Raw genomic sequence first — 24537 nt, 5'->3', positions numbered from 1 at the left:
GAAAATCATGAACCGACACAGATTTCTGTCCATTTAACTGATACCAAGACTATGCCGTATCTAAGTTGACAACACAAAGTCCGGAGCTCTTCGACAAAGCTAGTTAGCAGTTTGTTACAGGAAACCACTCAGCGGAGCTATCTAGCAGGGTATCGCTAACACCTTTGTTTTTCTTGGCTAACTCTTAGTAATTTCAGAAACGGATAAAATCCATTTAGCAAACAATATTTACAAATATTTATGCTTTATAGTTAACGTTTATGGAGACTATGCCACTTACTTGAAATAAAAACGTACTCCAGCTCGGTTCCATTGCAACACTTGGGCTAAAATCTGAAGGAAGCCTATAAGGAATCTACAACAAAGCAGCTAAACATGGCAGCGACAACTTCCTGTAACCCCAAGGGCTAAATCAAGTCCAATATACTTTTTTAAAACTTTACTTTAAATATTTCCCCTTTCATATAGTTAACATATATTTTGTCACTAGAGACTGAAAAATATGTTACAAGACAGATGTACTTAAACATGCAACATACCTGCTGCTGAATCAAACTGTGCTGTATGTACTATTTTTTTATATCTCTCTCTCCTTCTCTCTCAGTTAGTCAGTCTTTATGTATGTACTGTTTATAGTAACAAATAACAAATTATCTATTCCTTATTTATTCCATAATTTAATCCAACATCTCTGGACCCTGCACAACTGCACCATAAACATAAATATACAATATATGTTTCTATTGTAAATATTGTCTGTTTTCTATTATGTTACATTGAGAACTAAGAAATAGCCAGGCCAGCTTTACTGACCAAAAATATCTACACATATTCTTGGTCAGTAAAGCTGGTTTTGATAGATGTCCCAAATAATTTGTAATTACCTGGTAATGGTCTACCAAGTAATTCACTCGCTTGGGAATGGAGTGAACCCAGAATCTTCGTTTCTAGCTTTTCTTGTTTACAGACATCAGGACCAACTCATCTTGCGTGATGTTGACTTCATTCTTTTTTCACAGTAAGGTTTTTGAGGATCATCTTTTGGCAAAAGCGCGACATTCAGCGACTGATTCAGATCCAGAAAATTTGGAAGTTCATGATGTTTTTTTGTTCCACGCTCAATGTGTAAAGGCCTTTGATCCAAAATTGATAGTTGAGCCTGAAATCAAACATGGCACAAATTCCTCTAATTAATCAACCATTTACTTGCTAAATGCTAAAAACTTATAAAAGTTATTTGCACTGCAAAAAAGCGATACAAAATTCATAATTTTCCGGATCTGAACTTACTGTGTAACGTATATACAGAACTTTAGTGATTCTGTGATTTACTATAATAAATCACAGAATGCTCACTTACATGTTTAGCTTTTTTCACAGAACTCACAGAGAGTAACCGATCTCAGAGCAGTGAAAGCAGAACCAGCCCAATAGATCCAAACCCAGGATTTTCTTGTGAGGCAGCAGTACTGACCAGTTCACCAACAAATCAGCCAAATTTAAATCAGGCAATCTTCCGTTTTATTAGATATAAGATCACTTATCAATTATTTTTGAATAAATGTACTCAGTTCATTCTATTTTACTATGATTTATGATGTTGTTCACTGTTCAACTGTTGTTTTTTTTTTTATTTTATCCTGCTTTGCTGAAGCTAAATCAGCCTTTTTGAAGTTTGAGAACAAGACATAATTCATTCGAGAAGCTGCTCTTGAACACTTCCCCAGCACAATTATTTCCACTGTTAAGGCCTTTGTGACAAGAGAAGAGAGTCTGTGTTATGATCTACAGAGTCTGGGACTTGATTACACATGCAAAAACCAAAACATTTTTTTCCCTTTTGAACTCAGCTGCTGTATGCTATCAAAGGATACAACAGATGTGAACATACTGACTCCAGCTGAAACCTGCTATAGTCTAGAAAGTAACAAAATATGTCTGTAACTTGTACTGTTCGAGGTGGTTCAAGCAGAGCCTTTGCAAAGACCTGCATTATGTTTACTTTCCAGCCTGTTCCATATGCTTTTTGTTTTACAGTTCCCGGGTGTTCAGAAAATGAGCCCACTCATTGTGCTTTGTTGTATTGTACATTGCCAGCCTTTTTGTAAAATAGCACAATGTCAGCTTCAGATAGACTGGCTTAATGTTTGTGATCGGTCTATTCTCTCTGTCCACACAGCGGGATTCAATTCATCAACATTTTAAATCAAAAATAGCCATGCAAATGGTGCAGTAAAGGCTACATTATGAGGATTTATGCTGCAAACTTAAGGTTAGGTGAGTTCAAATGGGATTCTATTGAGTTCAAATGCTGCTTTTTCATGGTTTTATTTTTTAACACTTCTCTGAGTCTACTAAAAAATGCACTACAAAGTATTTTATTGTCCAGGAAGAAAATTGAAAATGACCAAAATTTGGGTATCCTAAGGTAAAGTTTTCACTATATGATTTGTTGTTATTCATATAAAGATTTTAAATGAGAGCTTTCAGTAGATTATAAATAAATTAAAACATTTTAGAAAAAAATAACCAGAAAACTGAGATGAGTTCCAGTAAAATCCACCATTTTAGGGTTGAGAGTGGACCTCTTGATATATTTCTTTTGAAGGGGGGGAAAATCCCCATGACTATAAAAGAATAAAATTACTAGTGTCAGACATTCAGTTTCACAATACTTCATGCTGTATTGATTTGCCTGAGCATGCATGATCAGTAATGTGGTTAAACTGCTGAATACGCTTAGTCAACCAGTCCTATATTTTAACAAGTAAAAGTGTTTTGGGTGAAGATGTAAAACTATTCAAGGTACAAAAAAAGTCACCTGAACAATTTTATATGATTTTATTTTAATTTTAATATTATTTATTTATGTTAAGGTTTAACTGAAAGGTGAAATAGAGCTTTAAAACAGATAAACAAAAACCTTTGGCCATTTGATTTGATTTGGTTTTTTTTGTCTGTTTGTAAATTTTAATTTCCCAAAAAACCCTAGCCCTAGCCCTAAACTAATAAAACTCTCAGAGTTTTATACAAAGATTCTAGGTTTGACAGCCGCAGCTAAGAGCAAAGATGATAGACAGTAAAATTCTAAAATATAATTCAATAGTCATATCACTGAGATCAATGAAAAATACTTCCAGCTCCTATATTCATCACATAAAAGTTAGGAAATGAAACAGTTCAGTGTCCCACTTGCAAAAAGGAATAAAACATACTGTCCAAATTTCAACAGGGAACAGCAGTTGTCCCCCCAGACCCAACACCCTCTATGTAATAGGCTGACAATCACCCAAGCCTCACCGATATTAATTATATATTTCACAGAATAATAGCAAAATGCCTACTATACATTTTTTTTAATCTAAACCATCTTGAGTCTGGGGCACATACCTGCAGACAGAGAAATATGACAGCACTGTTTTCAGTGTGGAATATAAACAGTGTAGATTATGAGTACAGTCAGATACACCTGCCCTCAATTAACCCAAGCCAATCACAGCGATTGGCTGACCAATTGTGAAACACACAAAGCCATTTCCCACAGCAAATATGGAGATGAGTTTATGAAGGTGAGTTACTATATAGGCTGCACTGTAGTCTACCATGTTACAAGAGAAATGTACAACATTTTCCGCTGAAATGAAGTGGAGCAGAAGTAGAAATTAACACATTAAGTACATATTTAAGACATATTTACATATTTTCATATTTAAGTGTAAGTTCTTCAAATTTGTGCTTAAAGTTTTTAGTTAAGAGTTAACAGTTTTCAATAAATGAACTAAGTTATGGTGACAAACCACTCAGAACTGTTGAAAGGGCTCTTTCAGCTCTCTAAAACAGTTAGATGTTTCTAAAATCATAATTGTGAAACTGTGATGCTTCAACAGACTTGACTGTAATGAGAATATTTATATATTTTAATTGCTCAGTGATAACAAAAAAGTGTTTTTACATGGCAAATGCTTTATTGTATATATAATGTATTTAAAATGTAATATATACTATAATGTAATATATACAGTAGTAAGTTAATATAAGTTAAATTTTTTTCCAGAGTTTTCAACTACATATCAGTGTAGTGGTAAGACTACACACCTCTGGAGTGGGGGTCGCAAGTTCGATTCCCACCCGGTATCCAGTAAGGGTCCTGGCTATACCCCCCATGCTAAAAACCAGCCCTGGAGTGGCGCAGCTACGTCCGCAGTTCAGGACACAAGCATTTCACTGCATGTTCACTATATGTTGTACTGTGTATATGACAAACAAAATTTGCATTATTGTATTTATCACTTCAGTCAGTAGAGTGGAAAGTCTGCCTAGTCTGAGTACACCCTACACTGTCCTATTATTAATGGCCCCTTTTACTTTCTGTCTAAGATTAAGCCATGGGTGACTGGTCCATACTTGGTCGCTTTCTGTCTGAAGTCCAGAACCACTCTACAGTGATAGGCAAGATCTGGCTCACTATGCTGCTCATTTTCCGTATTCTGCTGGTAGCCTTGGTGGGTGATGCTGTCTACAGTGACGAGCAGTCCAAATTCACCTGTAACACCCAACAGCCTGGATGCAACAACGTCTGTTATGACACATTTGCTCCTGTTTCACATCTACGGTTCTGGGTCTTCCAAATTGTACTCGTCTCTACTCCATCTATTTTCTACATAGTTTTTGTACTGCATAAGATTGCTAAGGATGAGAAGCTTGATGGACAGAGGACACAGCTGCTATCCCAGAGAATTCCCAAGCAAAGGTCTGGGGAAATTAGGAAAGATGGCATGGAAGCACTAAAGGTCAACATCCCCACTTACTACCCTCATTACAGTGGGGAATGGAATACAAGTGAGAGGGAAGATGTAAAGAAAAGCCTTCTGGAAGAAGCTTATGATGAAATGGGAGAGGACCCCACCCAGCAGTCCAACCAGATTCTTCTTATTTACATTCTTCATGTATTACTACGATCTGTACTGGAGATCACCTTCCTGGTGGGCCAGTACTTCTTGTTTGGGTTTGAAGTGCCTCACCTGTATCGCTGTGACTCGTATCCTTGCCCTACTCGTACAGACTGCTTTGTATCACGTGCCACTGAGAAGACCATCTTCCTGAACTTTATGTTCAGCATCAGCTTGGGCTGTTTCATCCTTAACATTGCAGAGCTCCACTACCTGGGGTGGATTTATATTTTTCGCATACTCTGCTCAGCTTGCTCCACCTGCTGCCGTCAGGAGCAGAATCCTGTCAAATTATACTCAAACCATAACCCCCTGATGCTGCAGCTCAGGCATTCTGTGAGGGGTCAGGTGTTTCTGCAGACTCCAACAACCATCGCGCAGGAAAAGAAAGGAAGCCTACTTGGACATGCCCCAGCTATCTCATTTGAAACAGACTCAACTGTGGAATGCACCTCCAAGAGAAGTCCAGACAGCAAAGACAAAGTAAAAGTTAAACTGGCTAATATGGCCAGGCTGGGATGGACTAGGAAGTCTTGGCTATGAGAGAGAAATTTTTTGTATTTGTATTATTTTTAAAAAAAAAAAAAAAAAAAAAACTGACTGAAAAGGGAACTAAGGCCTAGTGTACCCTTTTTTTTTTTTTTTTTAATTGCTTTTCATTTAAATAATTGAATATATTATGGGAGGGACTTTCTGTGTGGGGCTCTACTATTAGTTTTAGCTATTGTGAAATGTAGCGTTCTAAAATAACCCAGCTAATACCTCTTAAACACCAAAAGTACATCATTATGCAAAGAACACTGGGATCCTGGAATGATATTACTAGACACTGTAATAACTCATAACTGGACAGGGGAAATTTCATTTGGGGTATCTTGTATCCAAAACTTTAATATTTTAACATTTTGAGATCCAAGAGTTCAAAAACTATGAAAAAAATCACAATGCAAATGATTTAATCACTATATACAATTGACAGTTGCAAGTTTCACAGAGACATGTATAAACAGTTTTTTAAAAAATTGAAATATGATGAATTGCTAATGCTAATTTAAGTCTGTATGTACAACTTTGCTACACTTTGGCTTTAAAACTTGTGTAGATTTTTATTATTGGAGTGTATAGTAGGTGAATGTTGAGGGGGCTGTAATCTGCATTGTCAGTTGGGTTCTTAGAATTGTTATAGACTGCCTTGTGTTGCTCCTTATATATATTTCTTTGAGTGTGTTTCTGGTGCACTATCCAGTGAAACGTCACTTATTTCTTTTGCACTTTGTAAACCTTGGCAATCACCAGCAATAAAAGGTCGCTTTGTGTTACTTCTGTCTTCAGTGTCCTGCATTTGAGTGCACAAATAAACCCTACATTCCACATAACAGTTCATGTCAATATCTAATGGTTGTCTAATTTGGGCCTTCAGGCGCTACCGCATTACACACATGCATCTGAATTGAAATTCACCATCGTAACTCAGGAACACCTAAAAATTGTGGTCAGTGTAATAGTTTGTTGCTGCATGTAGAAACCTAATTTTAAAATTTAAAAAAAGGACTTTTAGCTGCTCCCTTTTGACAATGGGTTGCCACAGAAGGTAGCTTCACATGCTTGATTTTCTTTTTTAGACAAAATGCCCTTCCTGACAAACATGGTCTGTAGTACTGTGGCAGTCCAGATGAGTCATGCACATCGAAATAAAGAATTTTGTGCTTTAATCATAAATCGTACAATAAAGTATGTTAGTAAATTCATTTACAAATTAATCTTTTACTTATTTTATTTATTTAGACATTACTAAAGTAATTCATTATTTAGGAATTTTATATCAAATAGAAAGAGGAATTATAAATCAATATTTCAAAATTAATTACTAATTTATTAATATTTCAAATGGAAAATAGATTTAAAAAAGAATTAAAGTCTTAATAGTAAATTAATTTCAAATTAAAAAGCTGATTTTCAAAATCTTTTAGAAAATGCAATTTAAAAAGAAAAGAATAAATGGATAAAAAAAAATAAAATTATGAATACAGATTTATTTCTGACATTTAAAATGAGGATTCCACTTCTCATTTTCAAAACCATTTCCTTACTGCATTTCCTTTTCTTGTTACCTCATTATGTTAGCTAATCCTAATTGATCTCAAAGCTATATGTTAGCTAACAGATTACCTATCAAATTAGCTAAACTATTTAGCATTTCTGTAATTCTTTTGGTCCCTGGAGAAAAACTAACACTTTGTCCAACACAAATATATCAGAATCACAATCAGACAGGCTTTATTAATCCCTGAGAGAAGTTGAGTTGTCAAAGCAGCATACATACAACAAAAGTCAAGAACCCCTATAAAATGAAATAAAGAAACAGAGATATTAATAGATAAATATTAAGATAAATATAGATACTGTGAAATTGCTCCACTCCTCTCCAAATCACAATCCACTCTCCTCAGCTGACTCTCACACTTCCACACACTCGCTCGCAGGATTTCAGGTAGGCAGGAACGGGTCCGGGAAAGATCTACATACAGAAGCTCCACTTAGAAACAGACTCATAGACAACAACTCACAGATTCTAGGTTTCAAAGTTCAGGGTGACTGACGCAGATTGCTCAATGATCCAGCGATGAGTAGCAAAGTGCTGTCTTAAGTAGGGCTTCAGGATTAGTGGAGATCAGCAGCAGGTTTGGAGACTGAACACAGGTGCGTGGGCCAGGGGTGGGATCCCATAATGAGCACCGCCCTGGCAGGGGAGAGAGAGAGAGGGAGAGCAGAAAACAAAACAAAACATTTTCGCCTAACACAGGGTCAGCCCGCGAGGCACGGGTGACCATAATATAGATAAATATAGAGATTTAGGTATAAATATAAACATAAATATAAATGTAAATATACATATAAATATAAAAGGACACAAATATGTATGCTGCTGAAACTGCTCTTCAGATTGTCCAGTGTGTTATGCTGACAACAGCACACTGATAAAACAAATAGAGGAGCCTGCTGCATTTAGCCTGCTGCAATTAGCTAACCTATTTATCAGTCGTCTGTACTCCTCTTCCCATCCCATCTCTACAGTTCCAATAATGGCTGTGTCATCAGAGAATGTCTTTAGCAGACAAGTTTCTGTGATGTACTTGAAGTTGGACTTACAGATGATGAACAGGAAAGGGGACAGCACAATTCCCTGGGGTGCTCCCATATTGCTGTTCAGACTCTCTGATACACAGATCTGCAGGGTCACAAACTGCCTGTCAGACAGTCACTGATCCACTTGACCAGTGGAGCCTCCACCTACATGTCCTCCAACTTCTTCCTTAGCAGCCAAGGCTGGATTGTATTAAAGGCGCTAGAGAAGTTGAAGAACATTATCTGAACTGTGGTTTTGGGTCTATCGAGGGAGGAATAAGCTCTCTACAACAGATGTATCACTGCATCATCCACCTCCAAGTGGGGATGGTATGCAAACTGCAGAGGGTCTTGTGAGTCACTCACCAGGGGTCCAAGGTGTTCCAGGATAAGTCTCTCCATAACCTTCATAATATGAGAGGTTAGTGCTAAAGGGCAGTAGTCATTTGTGTCACTGGATGGTTCTTCATGGGCACTGGGACCAGGCTTGATGTTTTCCATAGCACTGGGACTGTCATGAGGTGCAGGCTCAGGTTGTATAGGTGATGGAGTACTCCACACGAGCCGAGGGGGAGCCAGGACAACAGGTCAGGAGGGAGATATCATCACTTCCACCCGAGATTGGGTACCAAGCCCCAAGTGCGATGGAAGAAGGATTGTTGAGTGCGAGAGGAACTGACCTGAAAGATAGCATCATGGTGAGGCATGAAACCTGGATCCTCTGTAGCTGGTTACCAAGAATAAGTGAGGTACCTTGAGAAGATCTACTAGATGATGTGAATGCAGTACTATGGACAATACCTACTGCGACCATTACCAAGACTAACCAGCTGATCTACACCACAGCAGCAGTGATCAGCAAGATGTTTGACTACAAGTTGAACAGCCACAAGGAGCAGTACCCTCCTTAGAGAAGGAGACTAAAGGCCAAGATCAAGGTAGCATGAAGGGAGGTTAGCCAGTTATCGGAACTGCAGAAAGGTGCAATGAAGAAGGTGCCTAAGAAGTACAGCAAGCTGTACATACCTAAGGCCTTGAAAACTGCCAAGCAACGACTCACAGCCTTGGGCAGCTGCTTGACGAGGTATACCAGAGAGATCGAAGGCAGGAGAATAAACCAGCTGTGCTCCACAGAACCAGCCAAAGTGTACTCTCAGTGGCAGGGGAACAATATGAGAACAGCACCACCAAGGCTGGAAACTGAGCAATACTGGAAGAGCATATAGAAGGACGCAACCCATAATGGCAATGCTCAGTGGCTAGTGCAGAGGTGGCCAACTCCAGGCCTTGAGAGCCAGTGTCCTGCAGGTTTTAGATAACATCCTGGGTCAACACACCAGAATCAAATGATTAGTTCATTACCAGGTCTCTGGAGAACTTCAAGAAATGTTGAAGAGGTAATTTAGCCATTTAAATCAGCTGTGATGGATCAAGGACACATCTAAAACCTACAGGACACCGGCTCTCAAGGCCTGGAGTTGGCCACCCCTGGGCTAGTGGATCTAAGAGCAGACCACAGCAACCTCCCTGAACAGGGTCCAGTAATGATCACAGTGGCAGATATCCAAGAAAGGGTCTCCAGTATGAAGAGTTGGACAGCACCAGGCCCTGACATAGTTCATGCCTACTGGCTGAAGAAGCCGACTGCACTCCGTGAACTTCTGGCAGCACAAATGAACCAGCTGCTAGTCATTGAGACACCTGGAATAGCTAACTGAAGGCCGGACAGTCCTGATCCCCAAGGACCTCCAGAAGGGTCCCATCCAACTACCGGCCACTAACCTGCCTCAGTACCACATGGAAGCTCCTGTCAGGCATCATAGGAGCTAAGATGAACTTGCACATGGCTAAATACATGAGTGGGGCACAGAAAGGAATTGGCAATATCAGCTACTGGCAGACTGAGCACTCAGCTGAGACTACAAGACTAGAGTGACCAACCTGTGCACTACCTGGATTGATTACAATTCAAGGACTAGATGTTACAATCCCTGATAATGCATTGCTTTAACCCTTTAAACCCTAACCTAATTTACCCTTTAAACCAGGGGTGCTGCTAAATTATAAAAATGAGAAAGCAAACATAAGAAGTAATTGTGTCACATAAACCTGACATACAAGGACAGCTACATGTTGTCAGGTGAAATACAAGTGGACCCAAGTGGCAGATCACTCAGACAACCACAATTGCAGTGAAACAGGTTTTTTTTTTTTTTTTTTTTTTTTTTTTACAGTGTAGTCACAGGAAAAACAAGATGGTGAGGTGAGGGAGATGGGCTGGTGGGGAACTCTAACTATCTAGAGAGGGAAAAGGAGAACGAGGTTTGCGAGTAAATGAAACAGGGCATAAGAGAGCAGTTTACGTACCCAAGGAGAGCTTACTTGTCACATGTTTACTCTGTAATGGGGCAAGGGCAGGGAGCCGTGGTGGAGACAGAAGTGGTCCAGTGATCATGCAGGTGAGCTGGGTTGCGGGGTCCTGAGTTGATGTAACCAAAGCACAGTGGAGCTGTGCTTTGTTTACATCCAGTCAAGCTGGCAGGAAACACAGAATGAGGGAATCCATGAATACCTTAATGAATGTAGTTAAATATAAAGATGTCTGGCTCATTACCACTGAAGCTAAGAAAATAATCTGACACTTGCTCCTTAAATAGTCCATCTGATTATGTTCCACGGATGTGGCTGGGGAACCCCGAGGATCATTGCCTCGCCCGTCTGCTCCAAAAAAGGAAACGCAAGCACACATGCCGTCCCAGCTTCTAACAGATGTAGTCTGAAAAACAGCAGTTTTGTCAAGTTTGCTGGGATATCAGTACGACACATTCTTACATAGAAAACTTTTTAAAGTCTCTAATTCAGTGAGCCCCGATTAGTTCAGCCTGTTTGGATAAATACAGTTAGTTGATGTATGACCTTAACTGCTTCAGCAGTTCCAGTTCAGGATCAAGGTGGGGCTGGAGCTGGATATGTTAAATAAGCTTTACAAAATTTAACAATAAACCTGCATCCATGTGTTTTATTGTCCACAGGATGAGAAAATAAAAATGATCAAACTGTAAATAACTGTGGAATATGTGAATACATGTTTGTGTGCCTCCAACCTTTCAGAGGAGTTCCTCCAGCCTCTTCTGAAAGGCTAGATGCACTGAAAGGCTCCCCTACCAGTTCATAGCAGAACCATTAAGGACGCTGGACTGCATGATGGCCTTACCCCTGAGGAGCCATCCTGTTATGGAAGGAACCAGTTAGAAGCTATTTTCAAAGTAGCTCAGCAGATTTCATCTCAGGTAATTGATTAACAGTTTGTTCATTTGACTGCCACTTAAAGTACATTCTTAAATGTACTTTAAGTGTCTAAATCAGGGGTGGCCAACTCCAGGCCTCGAGGGCCGGTGTCCTGCAGGTTTTAGATGTGTCCTTGATCCAACACAGCTGATTTAAATGGCTAAATTACCTCCTCAACATGTCTTTAAGTTCTCCAGAGACCTGGTAATGAACTAATCATTTGATTCTGGTGTGTTGACCCAGGGGTGAGATCTAAAACCTGCAGGACACTGGCACTCGAGGAGTTGCCTGCCCCTGGTCGAGATTAATGTTATTCATGAGAATTCATTCAGGAAATCCTTGCAGAATTTGAGGTTGGTTACCATACAGCAAACTAGCTATTCCCACTGAATTTTGAAGGGTAGTAACAGAGTAAAGAGTAAGACAGTTTAAGCTATTCATGTAAACCACTGTTAATTACTCACCAGCACCTTAGAACATTCAAAAATTTGGTATTGGGTGGACAAAATTCCACAAGATCGCAGCAATCCTTTAAGTTTCAATGGAGCCGAAAATGTCCATTTTTGAGAGGTGCCTGTGTGTACTTTGTAGAAAGTGGAAATGGAGGTGGCTGACCTTGAGACTGGGAAACAAGGTGCAGTAGTGGTAAGAAAGTGTTTGTGCAATTTAACAGATGAAAATTCGCCTGGTAGTAATGGTAAGAGAGCAGCTGTACCTGTAATAAAGCATGAGTTAACAGGATTTTCCTGCATTTCTAGAATTTTGGTAAATAGACTTGTTCTTATATAACATTTTTCTATTCTACCTGAGCACCCAAAGCAATTTTATACAACATGCTCCATTCACCCAAGCCCTTTTTCTCTATGCTTCTTCATTTCTATGCTAGCTCTTAGTGCTTCCTATCTAATATTCACACACCGTCTTAATCTGATGGATACTTCGATGAGCAACTTGGGGTTAGTATCTTGCCCAAGGATAGTTGACATTCAGACTGGGACCAGCCAAGGACTGAACTAGTAGATGACTTGCTCTACCTCCTAGCACCCCAGTAATGAACAACAATGGTTCTTTCCTTGTATTAGGTAGCTTTTTATGCTTGAGTAATTCATAGGCCAGCAGGTCATTTACTAATCAGAAGATTCTAGGTTTGATCCCTGTCTGCTCCTTGGGCTCTCTGATGCATTCATCAGAATATGAATATGTGAGACAGATGATAGCACTTAGGAAGAAAAGACAGAAAAACAAACAACAAAAACCCACCCTTTTCCCTGAAAATTGTGAAGCACAAGGACTGGACTAAAAATAAGCAAAAAAGCAGCCAGTGTCCTAAGAAAAACTTTGAAAAACCTTCAAAAAGCCTAAAAAAACATTAGAGAATTGGGGTATGACTGCAATGACAGGATTGTAAGATGGTGAATGATGTACTCTTAAGCCACTCGCTTCAGAGATGATCTTTCCCTTTTCACATAAATGGCCTCCACTCTGGAAAAAAAGTGCCTGCCTCCTGCCTGTTTAGATTGTCATCATTGAAAGAGTTGCCACTGGTCTGTAGGTATAACTAAACTGCAGAGTCTCTTCTATATTGTGCTCCTTAGCCAAAGGTTGTTTGGTCTGAAATCCGCAGAGATGCAGTGTTTTGAGAAAATTATGTCTCTGTTCTAATGCCCCTGGCACATAAGGGATCACTAAAGGTTTTTGTTCTTGTGCAGATGACACTCAGCTGGAACCAGCTTCAAGTTTGGATTTAGGACACCCTCTCTACTTTTAAGATTAGGCTTTAAACTTTCCTTTTTGCTGAAGCATATAGTTAGGGTTGGATCAGGTGTCCCTAAATCCACCCTTAGTTACGCTAGGTCTAGGCTGCTGTGGGATTCCCATGATACACCGTTTCTTCTTCAGTCCCCCTTTTCACTCAATATGCATTTGTTTATACACCTCTCTGTACTTGATTATTAGTTATTATTCATCTCTGGCTCTCTTCCACAGTGTATCTTTGTCCTGTCTTCCTCCCCTGGCAGCGCTGTCTGAGAGCAGAAAAAAGCTCTAAACAGGCAGGATCGCCGATGGCAAGGACCCACCCCATCCAAGATCTAACCCGTACAACACGTGGCACGTATTTCAACCACTTCTACAGCCCTTCTGTTTCGAAGGATTCCAAGGTGGATCACATCGATGCAGTTCCTCCGGTACCAACACCAGAGGCGGTGGGAGTCCTCCAAATCGCTGGCAACGCAGGGGAGTATCAGCAATGAGTTACGGATATTAACCTCCTAGGACCTGGCGTCCACATATGTGGACATCACATTTTGGGTTGTCTAGACCAAAATACTAAATTGTGCTCTACAAGGGCCTGATATCCACTTACGAGGACATTATAGTCACTGTTCTATCAAAATTTGAAATGAATGTCCTTATATGTAGATCTCATATTTCTCAGAAACAAAAATCACGTAAAAAATAATCTGGTAATTCTTTGTTTTTACATTCATCAGGTTCCAATCAGCCCAAATAGCAAAGAGAAATTAAAAATGCATGCCATGAAAGAGTTCAGGTCTTAGGAGGTTAAGAAGCATCTGTTGCTTATACACCAACAGGGAGTGGGTTTTTAAAGATTGTAGGACACCACTATGAACACAATACATAAACGTTTCAGAACCGAGAGATGGCACTATTTTGCACTTTTAAATATTCCACATTACTTCTGGAAATGCTAGCTTGTCATTTTTCATATTCCCCCTGCTCAACCTGATGTTTGTCCATCTTGATGTGATCAGTGACTTGTGGTACATTTTGACATTTGATTTTCACCCAGGTGTTATCCATGTACCCAAGCCAATGCTTTTTTGGTTTTCTAGAATAGGACAACAGAGCCCTGTTTTCCATTGAGAAGCTGAACAGGTATATCTAATAAAGTGGCTATTGAGTTTATATCAGGCTAAAACCAGCGCTAGTTTACAAACAGTGGACAAACATTCTGTGTCCCCAAACAAAGACAGGTCCAGCCAAGTGAGTGCGTGAAGTTTACAAACTGTTTTCCTCTTTCACAGTCTTTTACAGCCTCGATTTCTTTCCTTGTAACTTGTCCCTCCCCTCTCCTCGAGGTTTGGAAGGTGCAAAGAAGATATAAGAAACAGGCAGAGGTAACAGGAATTAATGCCATCCTTTTAATTATGTCAAAAGATTATTGGCACAGCTGCATTAAAACTATTGCATTGTTTCTCTGCATTTCATGTTCTTTGGCATAACTGAACTGATGATATGCTTTATTTTAAGGGCAACTTTTAATTAAATTCTCACTGTAGTACGTGACAAGAGATTATGTTTTTGATCATTTCTCTCACACACAAAATGAAGGACAAAGTTTAAAGGCAGTTGATCATCTTAACAACCAAAACAACTTATAGATATGACAAAGTAGCTGTTTGCATAGTTCTCCTGAATTCAAGCTGTAAGACTATTTTATATATTTAAAGTTATTCTGCAAAGGATACGCCCTGTGCATCCTCGCTTCCTCCTCTGTCCACATGATGCTTGTAGGTATTGAGGCACCATTCAACATGTTACACAGAAATTCATTTCCAGGTCAGAAAGAAGGCAAGACAGATGATGAGGTGCAAACCACAAGAAACTAAAAAAAACTTGGGACATTTCATTCATTTTCTAAACTATTACAATAATTTCACGACAATTATACACGTTATAACAATGTGTTTTATTGCCAGACATAAGACCTCTAAATACTTATATAACAAACTCTTTTCTACTGTTTTTTTGTACAACTTTTCACCTGCACTGACATATGATTTATAGCTCCATTGAATCTTTCATGGCAACAAGCTGCCGCTGGTGCAGTGTGCAATGGGCTGTCAAGAAATTAAAAACACAGACTTAATTGTTGGGTGTCAGAGACAGCGCAAAAACAGAAATAACATTTTATGATCATAATAGCTGGTAAGAGAGAAAATATGCAGTTCACCAAATGATTCTTGAGCTACTGTGATCTATGAATTTTTATCTTCTGTTGTCTTCGTTGTGTCAGTCCCAGCTGACTGCTGCTCTGCCAACATGTCTATCAGTTTCAGGTCAAGCACAGGATCCCTGGATTCAGATTTATTCTTTAAAACACACACACACACACACACACACACACACACACACACACACACACACACACACACACACACGACATGAAGCATTTATAGTGCGTCACTAGTTTAACATTTTATTATAGCCTTATTCCAAAATGGATTAAATTTTTTTTTTACCTCAAAAATCCATACAGCCAATACCACCACCATACCCCCAAATGAAAGAGCGAAGTTTGCCTAAAGTTTTCGCAAATGTATTAAAAATAAATCATATTATCTCAGTGGCTTTTAAACACTGAAACACAAAGTTTGGTCTACCCCAAGGACCAAGGGGTAGAACTGGCAATGGATCGGGTCTCCCATTGCCAGTGCCAGAAGAATTGCCATGATTTACACATTGGGGAAACCAAACAACCTCCGCCTAAACAGACACGAACGCTGGTTTCAGGACTTGGGGACACGTTCAAAGTTTTAGCAATTTTCCGGACTGACTGACCTTCAGTTCTTAAAGTTATGATGGACTGTCATTTCTCTTTACTTAGAATTCATATTATGGAAAGAACCAATCAGCTAACAGTTGTCAAATAGGGCTCTGAGCTGTGTACGACCCTGACCTCTGCACAACACAAAAGATGGTCCCAACCCCATTAAGAAGGCAAGAAATTCCAAAAATGAACACTGACAAGGCACATCTGTGAAGTGAAAACCATTTCAGGTGACTACATCATGCTAATTGAGAAAATGCAAAGGGTTTGCAGCAATGCCAACAAAGCCAAGAGTGGCTACTTTCAGGAATCTAAAATATACCATATATTTAGAGTTATTTATCTTTGTTTTCTTTTGCTATATCTATATCTTCCTTTGCTATATCTATATCTTGCTTCACATATTTGATGTCTTTAGTATGTTTCTAAAATGTAAAAGTGGTAAAAATAAAGAAAAACTATTAAATGAGAAGGTGTGCCCAAACTTTTGACGGATTAGAGAAATCTTTGGATGTACTTGGCATCTTTTTCTTTAGTAAAACCTGTCGTTTTCACACGACAACATAATTTAGCTGACTGGCATGAGATAGTTTGCAGCTTGCAAAAATGTGACCATGTCAAAACAGGCCAACAACATTTTTGTAGGAACCCAAAGTAATATTTATAACAAGAGTCTTACAGGAGGAGCTCCTCGCCTTCTCAGGATGATACCTTCTTTAAGTAAAGCCTTCGCAGTCTCTTCAAACAAAGAGGAGTTATCCAGCATGCCATGGCTTTTTAACTCTCTGTACTTGTCAACAAACCTGCGGGATTAAAGTGATAAGAGGAAAAATGTGAAAACTGCCTGTCAAACTGTTATTGTGGGCATTTTTCATAGATTTAACTTACGAGTGGTGGGTGTATGTGTAGTAAAAATGATTCATGGGGCCTGTCTCAATATGCATACTTGCGTTCTCGTGTACTCATGATACGTCATCTGTCAGACCAAGTATCAAGCCGAGAGCGCAAAAAGTTCCTGGATGTGTTCTCGCTCCGCCTGTTTTATCGAGCATGCATCGGTCGTGACTTGTGTGTACTTGGTACAGCTAAATATCCCAGAATGCATTTCGTCCATAACCTAAAAGCGGCAATGGCAAAGGAGCGTGGCTAAAAACTTTTAAATATTACTCTTTCTGGTTCACAAAATAAACTTTTAAGTTATTTTCAAGCGAGAATGTAGCTGTGTAAGCTTCAAGTATCTGCTCGATTTATCAAGATATCATACATTTCCAAACGTGCTCTGACGTTTTCGGAGACGTCTGTTACCCACCAGCTCCATAGCAGACCGGGAGGTCGAGGATCACTAGAGCCGGTGAGAACAGCGGACTCCCGGCACATCGTTTTCAACCCCCCTGCGGTCTTTCGCTACTCAGGTTAAACATGATATATAAGCCTCTTAGATTACTTCGAAATGTTAATGTTTGGCTTATTTCAGTGTTTTATTTGTTCCTGAGTAAATCAGTTTGGCTGAGATATATTTCAATTCAGTAGGAAACATTTTCACCGGGAACAAAAACAGCATGTTAATACATTGAGATTCTGAAGGCTGCTTCAAAGTGATCAGATTATATTTTAAATATTTGTTCAGTTCTCTTCCAAACCCCAACAGCTGTCTATTGTAATTTTTGAGTGTCCACTAAAATAAAAATAAAAGCGTTCTAACATCTCACCTGCTTGTTTTTATTAAGGCATACATGTACACTATTTTTATTAATAGAGATTTCGCTACTGAGGTTAAACATGATATACAAGTCACTTAGATCACTTCTAAATGTTAATGTTTGTTTTTTTTCAGTGTTTTATTTGTTCCTGAGTAAATCGGTTTGGCTGAGATTAAAGCTTCATAACATATTAATCAGTTAAATTAAGAGGGGACGGCAGTAAAAACTCCGGATCTGTGACATCATCAAGTACACTGGTGTTCCAATTGTACAAATCGCAAGTCCATACTCCTGTGCGTTCTCGGTGAGTACGGACTCGCGTACTTGACAATTGAGAAAGGGCCATTGCGTTACTTGCATTTGGTTTTGACATAGTTTGCAATGTATGCTAAAACTGCTTCTGCACACTACTGAATTCCTCTGACCCTTCTTTTCAACAATGTCCTTGTCTTTTGAGCCTTGTCTGTTATGGACTCATATTCAGTAACGTCACTCAAGTATTCCTTAAAAATCTCTGTTATCATTTTGTCTTTTATTGTGCTCACATTCCTAATGTACTGATGTGTACAACTGCAGTAGCCTAAGCTTTAACACATGCTCTGCTGGTGGCTCCCCCCTTCTAAGATCTGTGTATCAACCTCACATGATGTGATCAAACTTTATTCCAACTACATGATTGCTTCGGCATGGTGCTATTTTCATTGTCACTGGTTTGTTGTGTTCTCTGTCAAAACATGGATGTCGAATTTCTACTGGCCATGAACCATTTGTCATCAAGCTCTACTTAAATGAGTCATAGACTATTAATAAATGGCTAAACAAAAATACAAGTACTAGATTGAAATTGAGTTTAAAAGCATCTATATCCAGTGACAAATTTTAAAAGGTTTTCAGAAAGCCTGGAGTACCATGTGTGTTATTCTGAACACAGTCAAACATACCTCTGACAAGTAGAAACAAAGTTTGATTTGGAGAGATCAAGAGCCCGCAAACCTCTCCCATATTGCTCATAGAATCCCCTAGCAAAAACAAAAATCAAACAAAAAAAACAAAACAAGTTAGAAGTTAGTGAAATATTTTTGTAGGCTTCACTTAGTATCAACACTTAGTTATGTCTGTGTGTGTTGAATTTCATACTTCATTTTTATCTAAATGTATAAATTTGTGTATGTTAACATTTAAATTTATTAACATGTTATTGACAATCACTAATGTGTCGGAACAAGTGCTTCTTTAAAAAACAAACAAACAAACAAAAAAACCCCAATAACCTCAAGTTTTTGATGATATTGACAGCTTAGCAATAGTGAACCTTTAACCAGCACTATGGTGGGTAAAGCAGATATAAACTGTGTTGTTGATAGAAAGACCATTTTCCTTCTTAAATTGCAGCATCACAATAGCTTAAATCACTGTTTAAAATGTGCAATTGTTCCGAACCAAGACTAAATCCCCAAAATGTGTGTCCACTCTGTGCTGATCAGAATTATGGTTTTGGTAGAAAAAAAAGGAAGAATATGCAAATTAGATGTATTTTGCCTATATTCATGTATTTGCATATAAAAAAAAAAAAATCTGGGTTAGCATCTGAATATTTATAAAGGAGCCTTCAGATATAGGAAAACAATTTTTGTTGCCATGAGTAGTTGACTTACGTTCTAATTTTATCCTCACTGTAGAAGATTTCAGGCACAATTCCTTGTTTCTTAGCAAAAGGGCTGGTAACTGGTTTCACATGAAGTGGGGCCCTCTTTGGTGGAAAAGTCTTGTACACATCATACCAGAGAGGTTTTTCCTTTGGCTTTATGACTCCAGAGCGTATCAGATCTCTAACCCTGTTGATGATGTGAAAACACACAATTCCTTATCATTAACTGTGCAGGAGAATGCTTTACAAAGAATGGCATTACAACTTCTAATACTGAAACTCTTTTTGCGCAAGTTGTTTATGCTATAAAAAATTTTAAGTAAAAAATAAAATAAAATAAAGTCAGATATTTTTTAACCAAGTCATCTCTCACATCCCATGATTGCTGCTTAAAATACTCAAACTCTGTATAAATGTTTAACAAGTTTATGGTCACATTATTTCAAGAATTTAATAAATATGTTTGTAAGAACTTTAACGCTAACTAGGTACACGTATTTGCAATATTTATCAGCATCCAGCAAGCGCTGTTTCGGCAGAAGCATCAGATGGGCTGTGTCCCAATTAAGAGACCGCACGCTTGAAGTACACATTTTGAGTGCGATTACGTCACCGCCACGTGACGACAGCTGTCCCAATTCGAAGTGTACTTCAAATGCATACTCCAAATGCGCCGTCGATTTCCCCAAATATCAAGCGTGGTCCAGTGCATGCTTCGTGGTCCCATATATCCCACAATTCATAGCGCGGCGGTGGGTGTGGATAATTTTGCCACAAAATACGGCAGACGACAGAAGGGAGCGGCCGAAGAGTGAACTGTCAAAAGTAAGTACTGAATATGATGTCACTTATTTATGTGCGAATGTTCAATAATGAAGAACATTAAAACATTACTGTTGGCCACATGTCGGCAAAGTTACGTGACATTAGTGATGTTTGTACTTTCAGCGTTAACTCGGTTTTAAAGCCTCTACTTCAAAATATATATATATAGTTGACCTTAATCTTACAGAGAATGTGATGATTTTATGGATAATTAAAGTCAGTCATATATCCACAAACACAACAAGCTGAAAGTCAGTGAATGCTGCTCGGTTTGCAGTCCTGAATATCACGGCACAAGCAGGATTCACCGCACTTTTAATGTTAGCTATGTTATATTGCCTCCTCTGTTCGGTGGTGTCGAGCCAAACGGACTTCAACGTGTGTTTGAACGAACTGACAGTTCACTCGTTAAGCTGAAAGAAAGATGCTTTAATCACAGGAGTCACACATGTGTCCACTGGACCATCTGGGAACTCTTCTTGTTTAGCACTCGTAATAACACAAACACTAAATCCTCCTTCTCTTGTGCTGTTTTGTAGCAGTGTATACACCTGAGACTGTCACCTGTCTGTCTGTCCTGCACTCTCTCTCCGTTTCTTTCTCTCTGATTGTGTAATAAAAGTATGAACATGTATTTATAAGTTACACTTGTGTTTGAATCCTGCAGCTTATCACACATTTGATTTCCATGTGCGACAACTGCAAGTGTCCAGAGTGAGGACAGACTGAGGGACCCACTGCTGCACATCATCTGTGAGGCTTTGCACCCCCGATGATCCACCAGGACAAACTCAGCAGTGTGTGAGGAAGAGGAGGAGAAAGAGCCAGCAGGAGCTGACAGAATGAGAGAATAGACAGACTGTTCCCTGTTTGTGAAGGACTGCTAGAAAAGTTTAAAATAACTAATTGTCTGTCCTGAATCAGTCTTATTAGGTAATGTTCAAATAATTTTATCATTCCAGTGTTTTCAGTGTGGGAGAAAGTACTCAGGGCCTTCAAGTTAAACACTATGAAAGGCAGCAACAAGTTTAATGTTCAGAAACCAAAGTACGTATCAGCAGCAGAATGGACCTAAAAATAAATGTTTGTTTCAGTTCTATGAAGCTTTGAGTATTTTGGATTAGTAGTACTGGTGTGTTTGTTGCATCATATTGCTGTAATTGTTTATATGCTTTATATATTTTGAGGTAAGTTGATCTTTAGTGTTACATCATATTCTAAAAGGATGTTATGTGTTTGTATACTTTCTGCCCAGTTTGACCCATTTAGCAGAAGTCAGCCTGTTTAAGGCTCTGATATCTATTCTGTATGACTTAAAGCAGTTATGACATGGTATGATTTTCTCACCCAATAAAGGAATATTTAATATATCAGTCTACTCTTCATTCTATCAGAAACAGTTTTCGAAGCTCGTACATTTTGTTTTTACACATATGTAAGCATTGAGCCAAATGTAATAATGCCAACAAATTAAACGGACAATATTTGTCTCTTATGTATAATACATCTGTATATACACTGTCAAAGGCTATGTTCACACTGCAGGCAAAAGCGCATCAAATCCGATTTTTTTGACCCTATGCGACCCATATCCGATCATGGTATGACAGTGTGAACGGCACAAATCCGATATTTTCAAATCCGATCTGGGTCACTTTCATATGTGGTACTGAATCCGATACATATCCGATGTTTTAGAAAGCGACTGCTGTTTGAACAGTCATGTCGCATTAAATCCGTCTTTTATGTCACTGACACAAGACAGACGCCAATTATCAGCGCCGGAGAAGCGCCCGAGAAGACATCGCGAACGCTTCCTGGCCATCCAGTGTAGATGTGAGTGAAACTGTTGGGAAGACAATGTGAACATTTTATTTGTACTGTATAATCTGCAGATTCTGATAGAAATCTGCAACTATCCTTTGAAGCACCGCTCCTCTCTAAAACAGCAATAAGGATAATTATTAGGTTATGTAAATAACAAAATAACTTAAAGCAAAAACTGGGAAACGTAAAGTCCGAAGTCTTTATATTAAGGGCCATCAGTCAAACAATATTGTTTGCTCTGGGTCTAAACAGAACGCGTTGTATGTGAAGTCTTCTTTTGCGCATGCGGGTCGCTTTGAGCGTTCACACTAGAGCGCGTTTGCTGTCGCATTTTATTTGTAGTGTGAACAAGCAGACAAAAAAAATCGGATTTGATCAAAAAATCGGAATTGAGCATTAAGACCTGCAGTGTGAACGTAGCCAAAGGTACTTGTCTTTGCGTGAAGATTTAAGGTGATAGGAAATATAAATAACTACAACTTGAATATTTGACCCAGAGTTCAAGCTCACTGCTGTAATATATATATGTCATGTTTTACAGTCCCGTGGTCTCAGCCCCAGAGACTCAACTAATCAAAGTGATGTCATGACAAAAATGAATGACCAACAAAACATTTTTTCTCAAAGCCGTATGTAACGTTTCTCGCGGTTAGTATCATGGTTGCTAGGCAACCTGAACAGCGCGACGAAGGCTAGACCGTCCCATTTCACAAGCCTCTCACTTCCGCACTTCTCGTATTTGCACGTAGTGCGCGTACTTCAAGCGTGCGGTCTCTTAATTGGGACACAGCCATGGAGAGCAGAGCTTTTACTGTCGCATGCCGATGACGTCATCATGTCGCCTGTTTTTTTAAAAAAACCCTTTAACCTTCAGTGCGTTCTAGCTTTTTTTTATTTTTTTATTTTTTTGGGGGGGACATATGACAGCAATTGTCTTTATCATGACAGTTCCAGTGACTAATGTTTCTGCTGGATGTTTGCCCCCCCTCCCCCTTTTTTAAAATTCAATTATTTTAATAGTTGTAAACCCACGTGTTGCCTGAATAAAACACTCTTATTACTGCCCAAGGCTAGCACATATACTGTACCAACTAACGACTCTTTATAGTGCCAGAACTAGTATCACCATCATCGATATTGTGGATACAGCTAAAAGCCACATTAGCTTCATCATTACTTGAATAAAAGGCGTAAACATTGGTCTTACCTTGTGAATACCGTTCCAAATCTCTCTAGTCTACTACCTGCCATGTGGAGCTTTTAGTCGAGAGTTCTCTATAATTCTCCTTTTCTAGCAAAAATCTGCATTGAAGTGGACCATTGTTTGCAACACTGTCGAACCAACCCGCTCGGATGCTGTTATGTCCGTTTTAATGCGATTCTTCTTCTTCTGAATATGGTTTATTGACGGTTGGCAAACAGCAAAATGGTGCATTACCGCCACCAACTGGTGTGGAGTGTGGACCAAAATGACAAAAAATAAATAATTAAACAAATAAATAAATAAATTAAAAGAAAAGAAAAGAAAATATTCAAATTCTTCTGAACAAATGGGTCTGTCTTAAAAACCAAAATACAGCCTGATAACTTTTACTCATAGAGCTCACGCGAAATAAATCAAACAAGTCCAACTTCACTTTCATATTGTCCAGCTTTTTGATCAGCTGTCTCCTCTCCATATCATACTTCTGACAATGCAATAAAACATGTTCTATTGTTTCCTGTTCCCTACTGCAGTCAAACTCCCCTGTACAGTGTTTACCTATTAAAAATAATGTGCTATTTAAGCCACTGTGCCCAAATCTCAGTCGAGATATAATCGTCTCCTCTCTCCTGTTTCGTCCTGTACTTCCCATTTCCCCCACTTTCCTTTGGATATTGTACAACCATCGCCCTTTCCTCTCCTCCTCCCATTGCTTTTGCCACCTTTCCTTCATTTTGTGTCATATTCTGTTCTTGAGCTCCGTCCTACTCACACTAATAACCACATCTATCAGTGGTCTCCTTGTTGCAACTTTTGCTGTCCTATCTGCCATTCCATTTCCTTTAACTCCATGATGCGCCGGTACCCATAAGAATGTGACCACAAGCCCCATCATAACAAGTCTGAACAATGTTTGCTGGATCTCTATCAGAATGTCAGGTCTGCAGTCTGAGTGGCTGTCTTGCAAGCTTTAATGCGATTATAGTATGGGTGCTTTGAATGGTCAAATCGTGCGCATTAATACTGAAATATTGGTTCTTCCGATACCAGAGATTTATGTTCCAGAATCGACTTTCGTATTACATCATCAATATTATAGTAATTTGGGGTACATTTGTAGTTTATAATTTACAAGAAAACAGTGGAAAGTAACTATATTATTGGCAGGGCTGGACTGGGACAAAAAATCAGCCCGGGCATTTTGACTAGAGACCGGCCCACCAGGTATTATAGGAAAAACCATAAAGCCTTTGAATAAAAACAAACGCTGTTGTCACAGTGATGTATGCTGTCTTGTTGGTATATATGTATCAGTCCAATAAACTTAAACCTACACCATCCTCCCTATACTGGTATTCTAAACAGTACCCGAAAGTAGACTGCTTGGTCGAGTTAAC

At 38.9% G+C, this 24537-nt stretch overlaps 3 protein-coding genes across 8 annotated transcripts in view; 1 reads left to right on the top strand and 2 right to left on the bottom strand.

Moving 5' to 3' along the window:
• vezf1b (vascular endothelial zinc finger 1b) overlaps positions 1-395 on the bottom strand; it is a 51434-nt gene extending 51039 nt beyond the window's left edge. For all 5 annotated transcript variants that reach the window (XM_031728631.2, XM_031728632.2, XM_039622561.1 and 2 more), the window contains exon 1: positions 281-395. In XM_031728631.2, coding sequence (XP_031584491.1) covers positions 281-313 — 33 coding nt within the window. In that variant the 5' untranslated portion in view covers positions 314-395. The remainder of the gene's footprint in view (positions 1-280) is intronic.
• Positions 396-4385: 3990 nt separating this feature from the next.
• Positions 4386-5492, top strand: LOC116311497 (gap junction delta-2 protein). Its single transcript, XM_031728619.1, has one exon. The coding sequence runs from the start codon at positions 4386-4388 to the stop codon at positions 5490-5492; it is 1107 nt and encodes a 368-aa protein (XP_031584479.1).
• Positions 5493-14513: 9021 nt separating this feature from the next.
• On the bottom strand, positions 14514-23315 carry mrps23 (mitochondrial ribosomal protein S23). Of its 2 annotated transcripts, XM_031728630.2 has the most exons (6): positions 23144-23315; positions 19292-19471; positions 18578-18655; positions 16616-16739; positions 15340-15478; positions 14514-15226 (listed from the first exon to the last, which is right to left on the bottom strand). In XM_031728630.2, exons 1-5 carry the CDS (start codon positions 23185-23187, stop codon positions 15365-15367), a joined length of 540 nt encoding a protein of 179 aa, XP_031584490.1. In that variant the 5' UTR covers positions 23188-23315; the 3' UTR covers positions 14514-15226; positions 15340-15364. The 2 variants fall into 2 exon arrangements, with proteins under 2 accessions (XP_031584490.1, XP_031584488.1); XM_031728628.2 differs by having other exon boundaries at positions 14514-15478.
• Between the last annotated feature and the right edge of the window lie 1222 nt (positions 23316-24537).

The sequence above is a fragment of the Oreochromis aureus genome, linkage group 14, assembly GCF_013358895.1.
Source record: "Oreochromis aureus strain Israel breed Guangdong linkage group 14, ZZ_aureus, whole genome shotgun sequence".
Classification (NCBI taxonomy): Eukaryota; Metazoa; Chordata; class Actinopteri; order Cichliformes; family Cichlidae; genus Oreochromis; species Oreochromis aureus.
The sequence above is the reverse complement of the archived record's forward strand: the minus strand, read 5'-3'. Positions and strand labels throughout refer to the sequence as shown.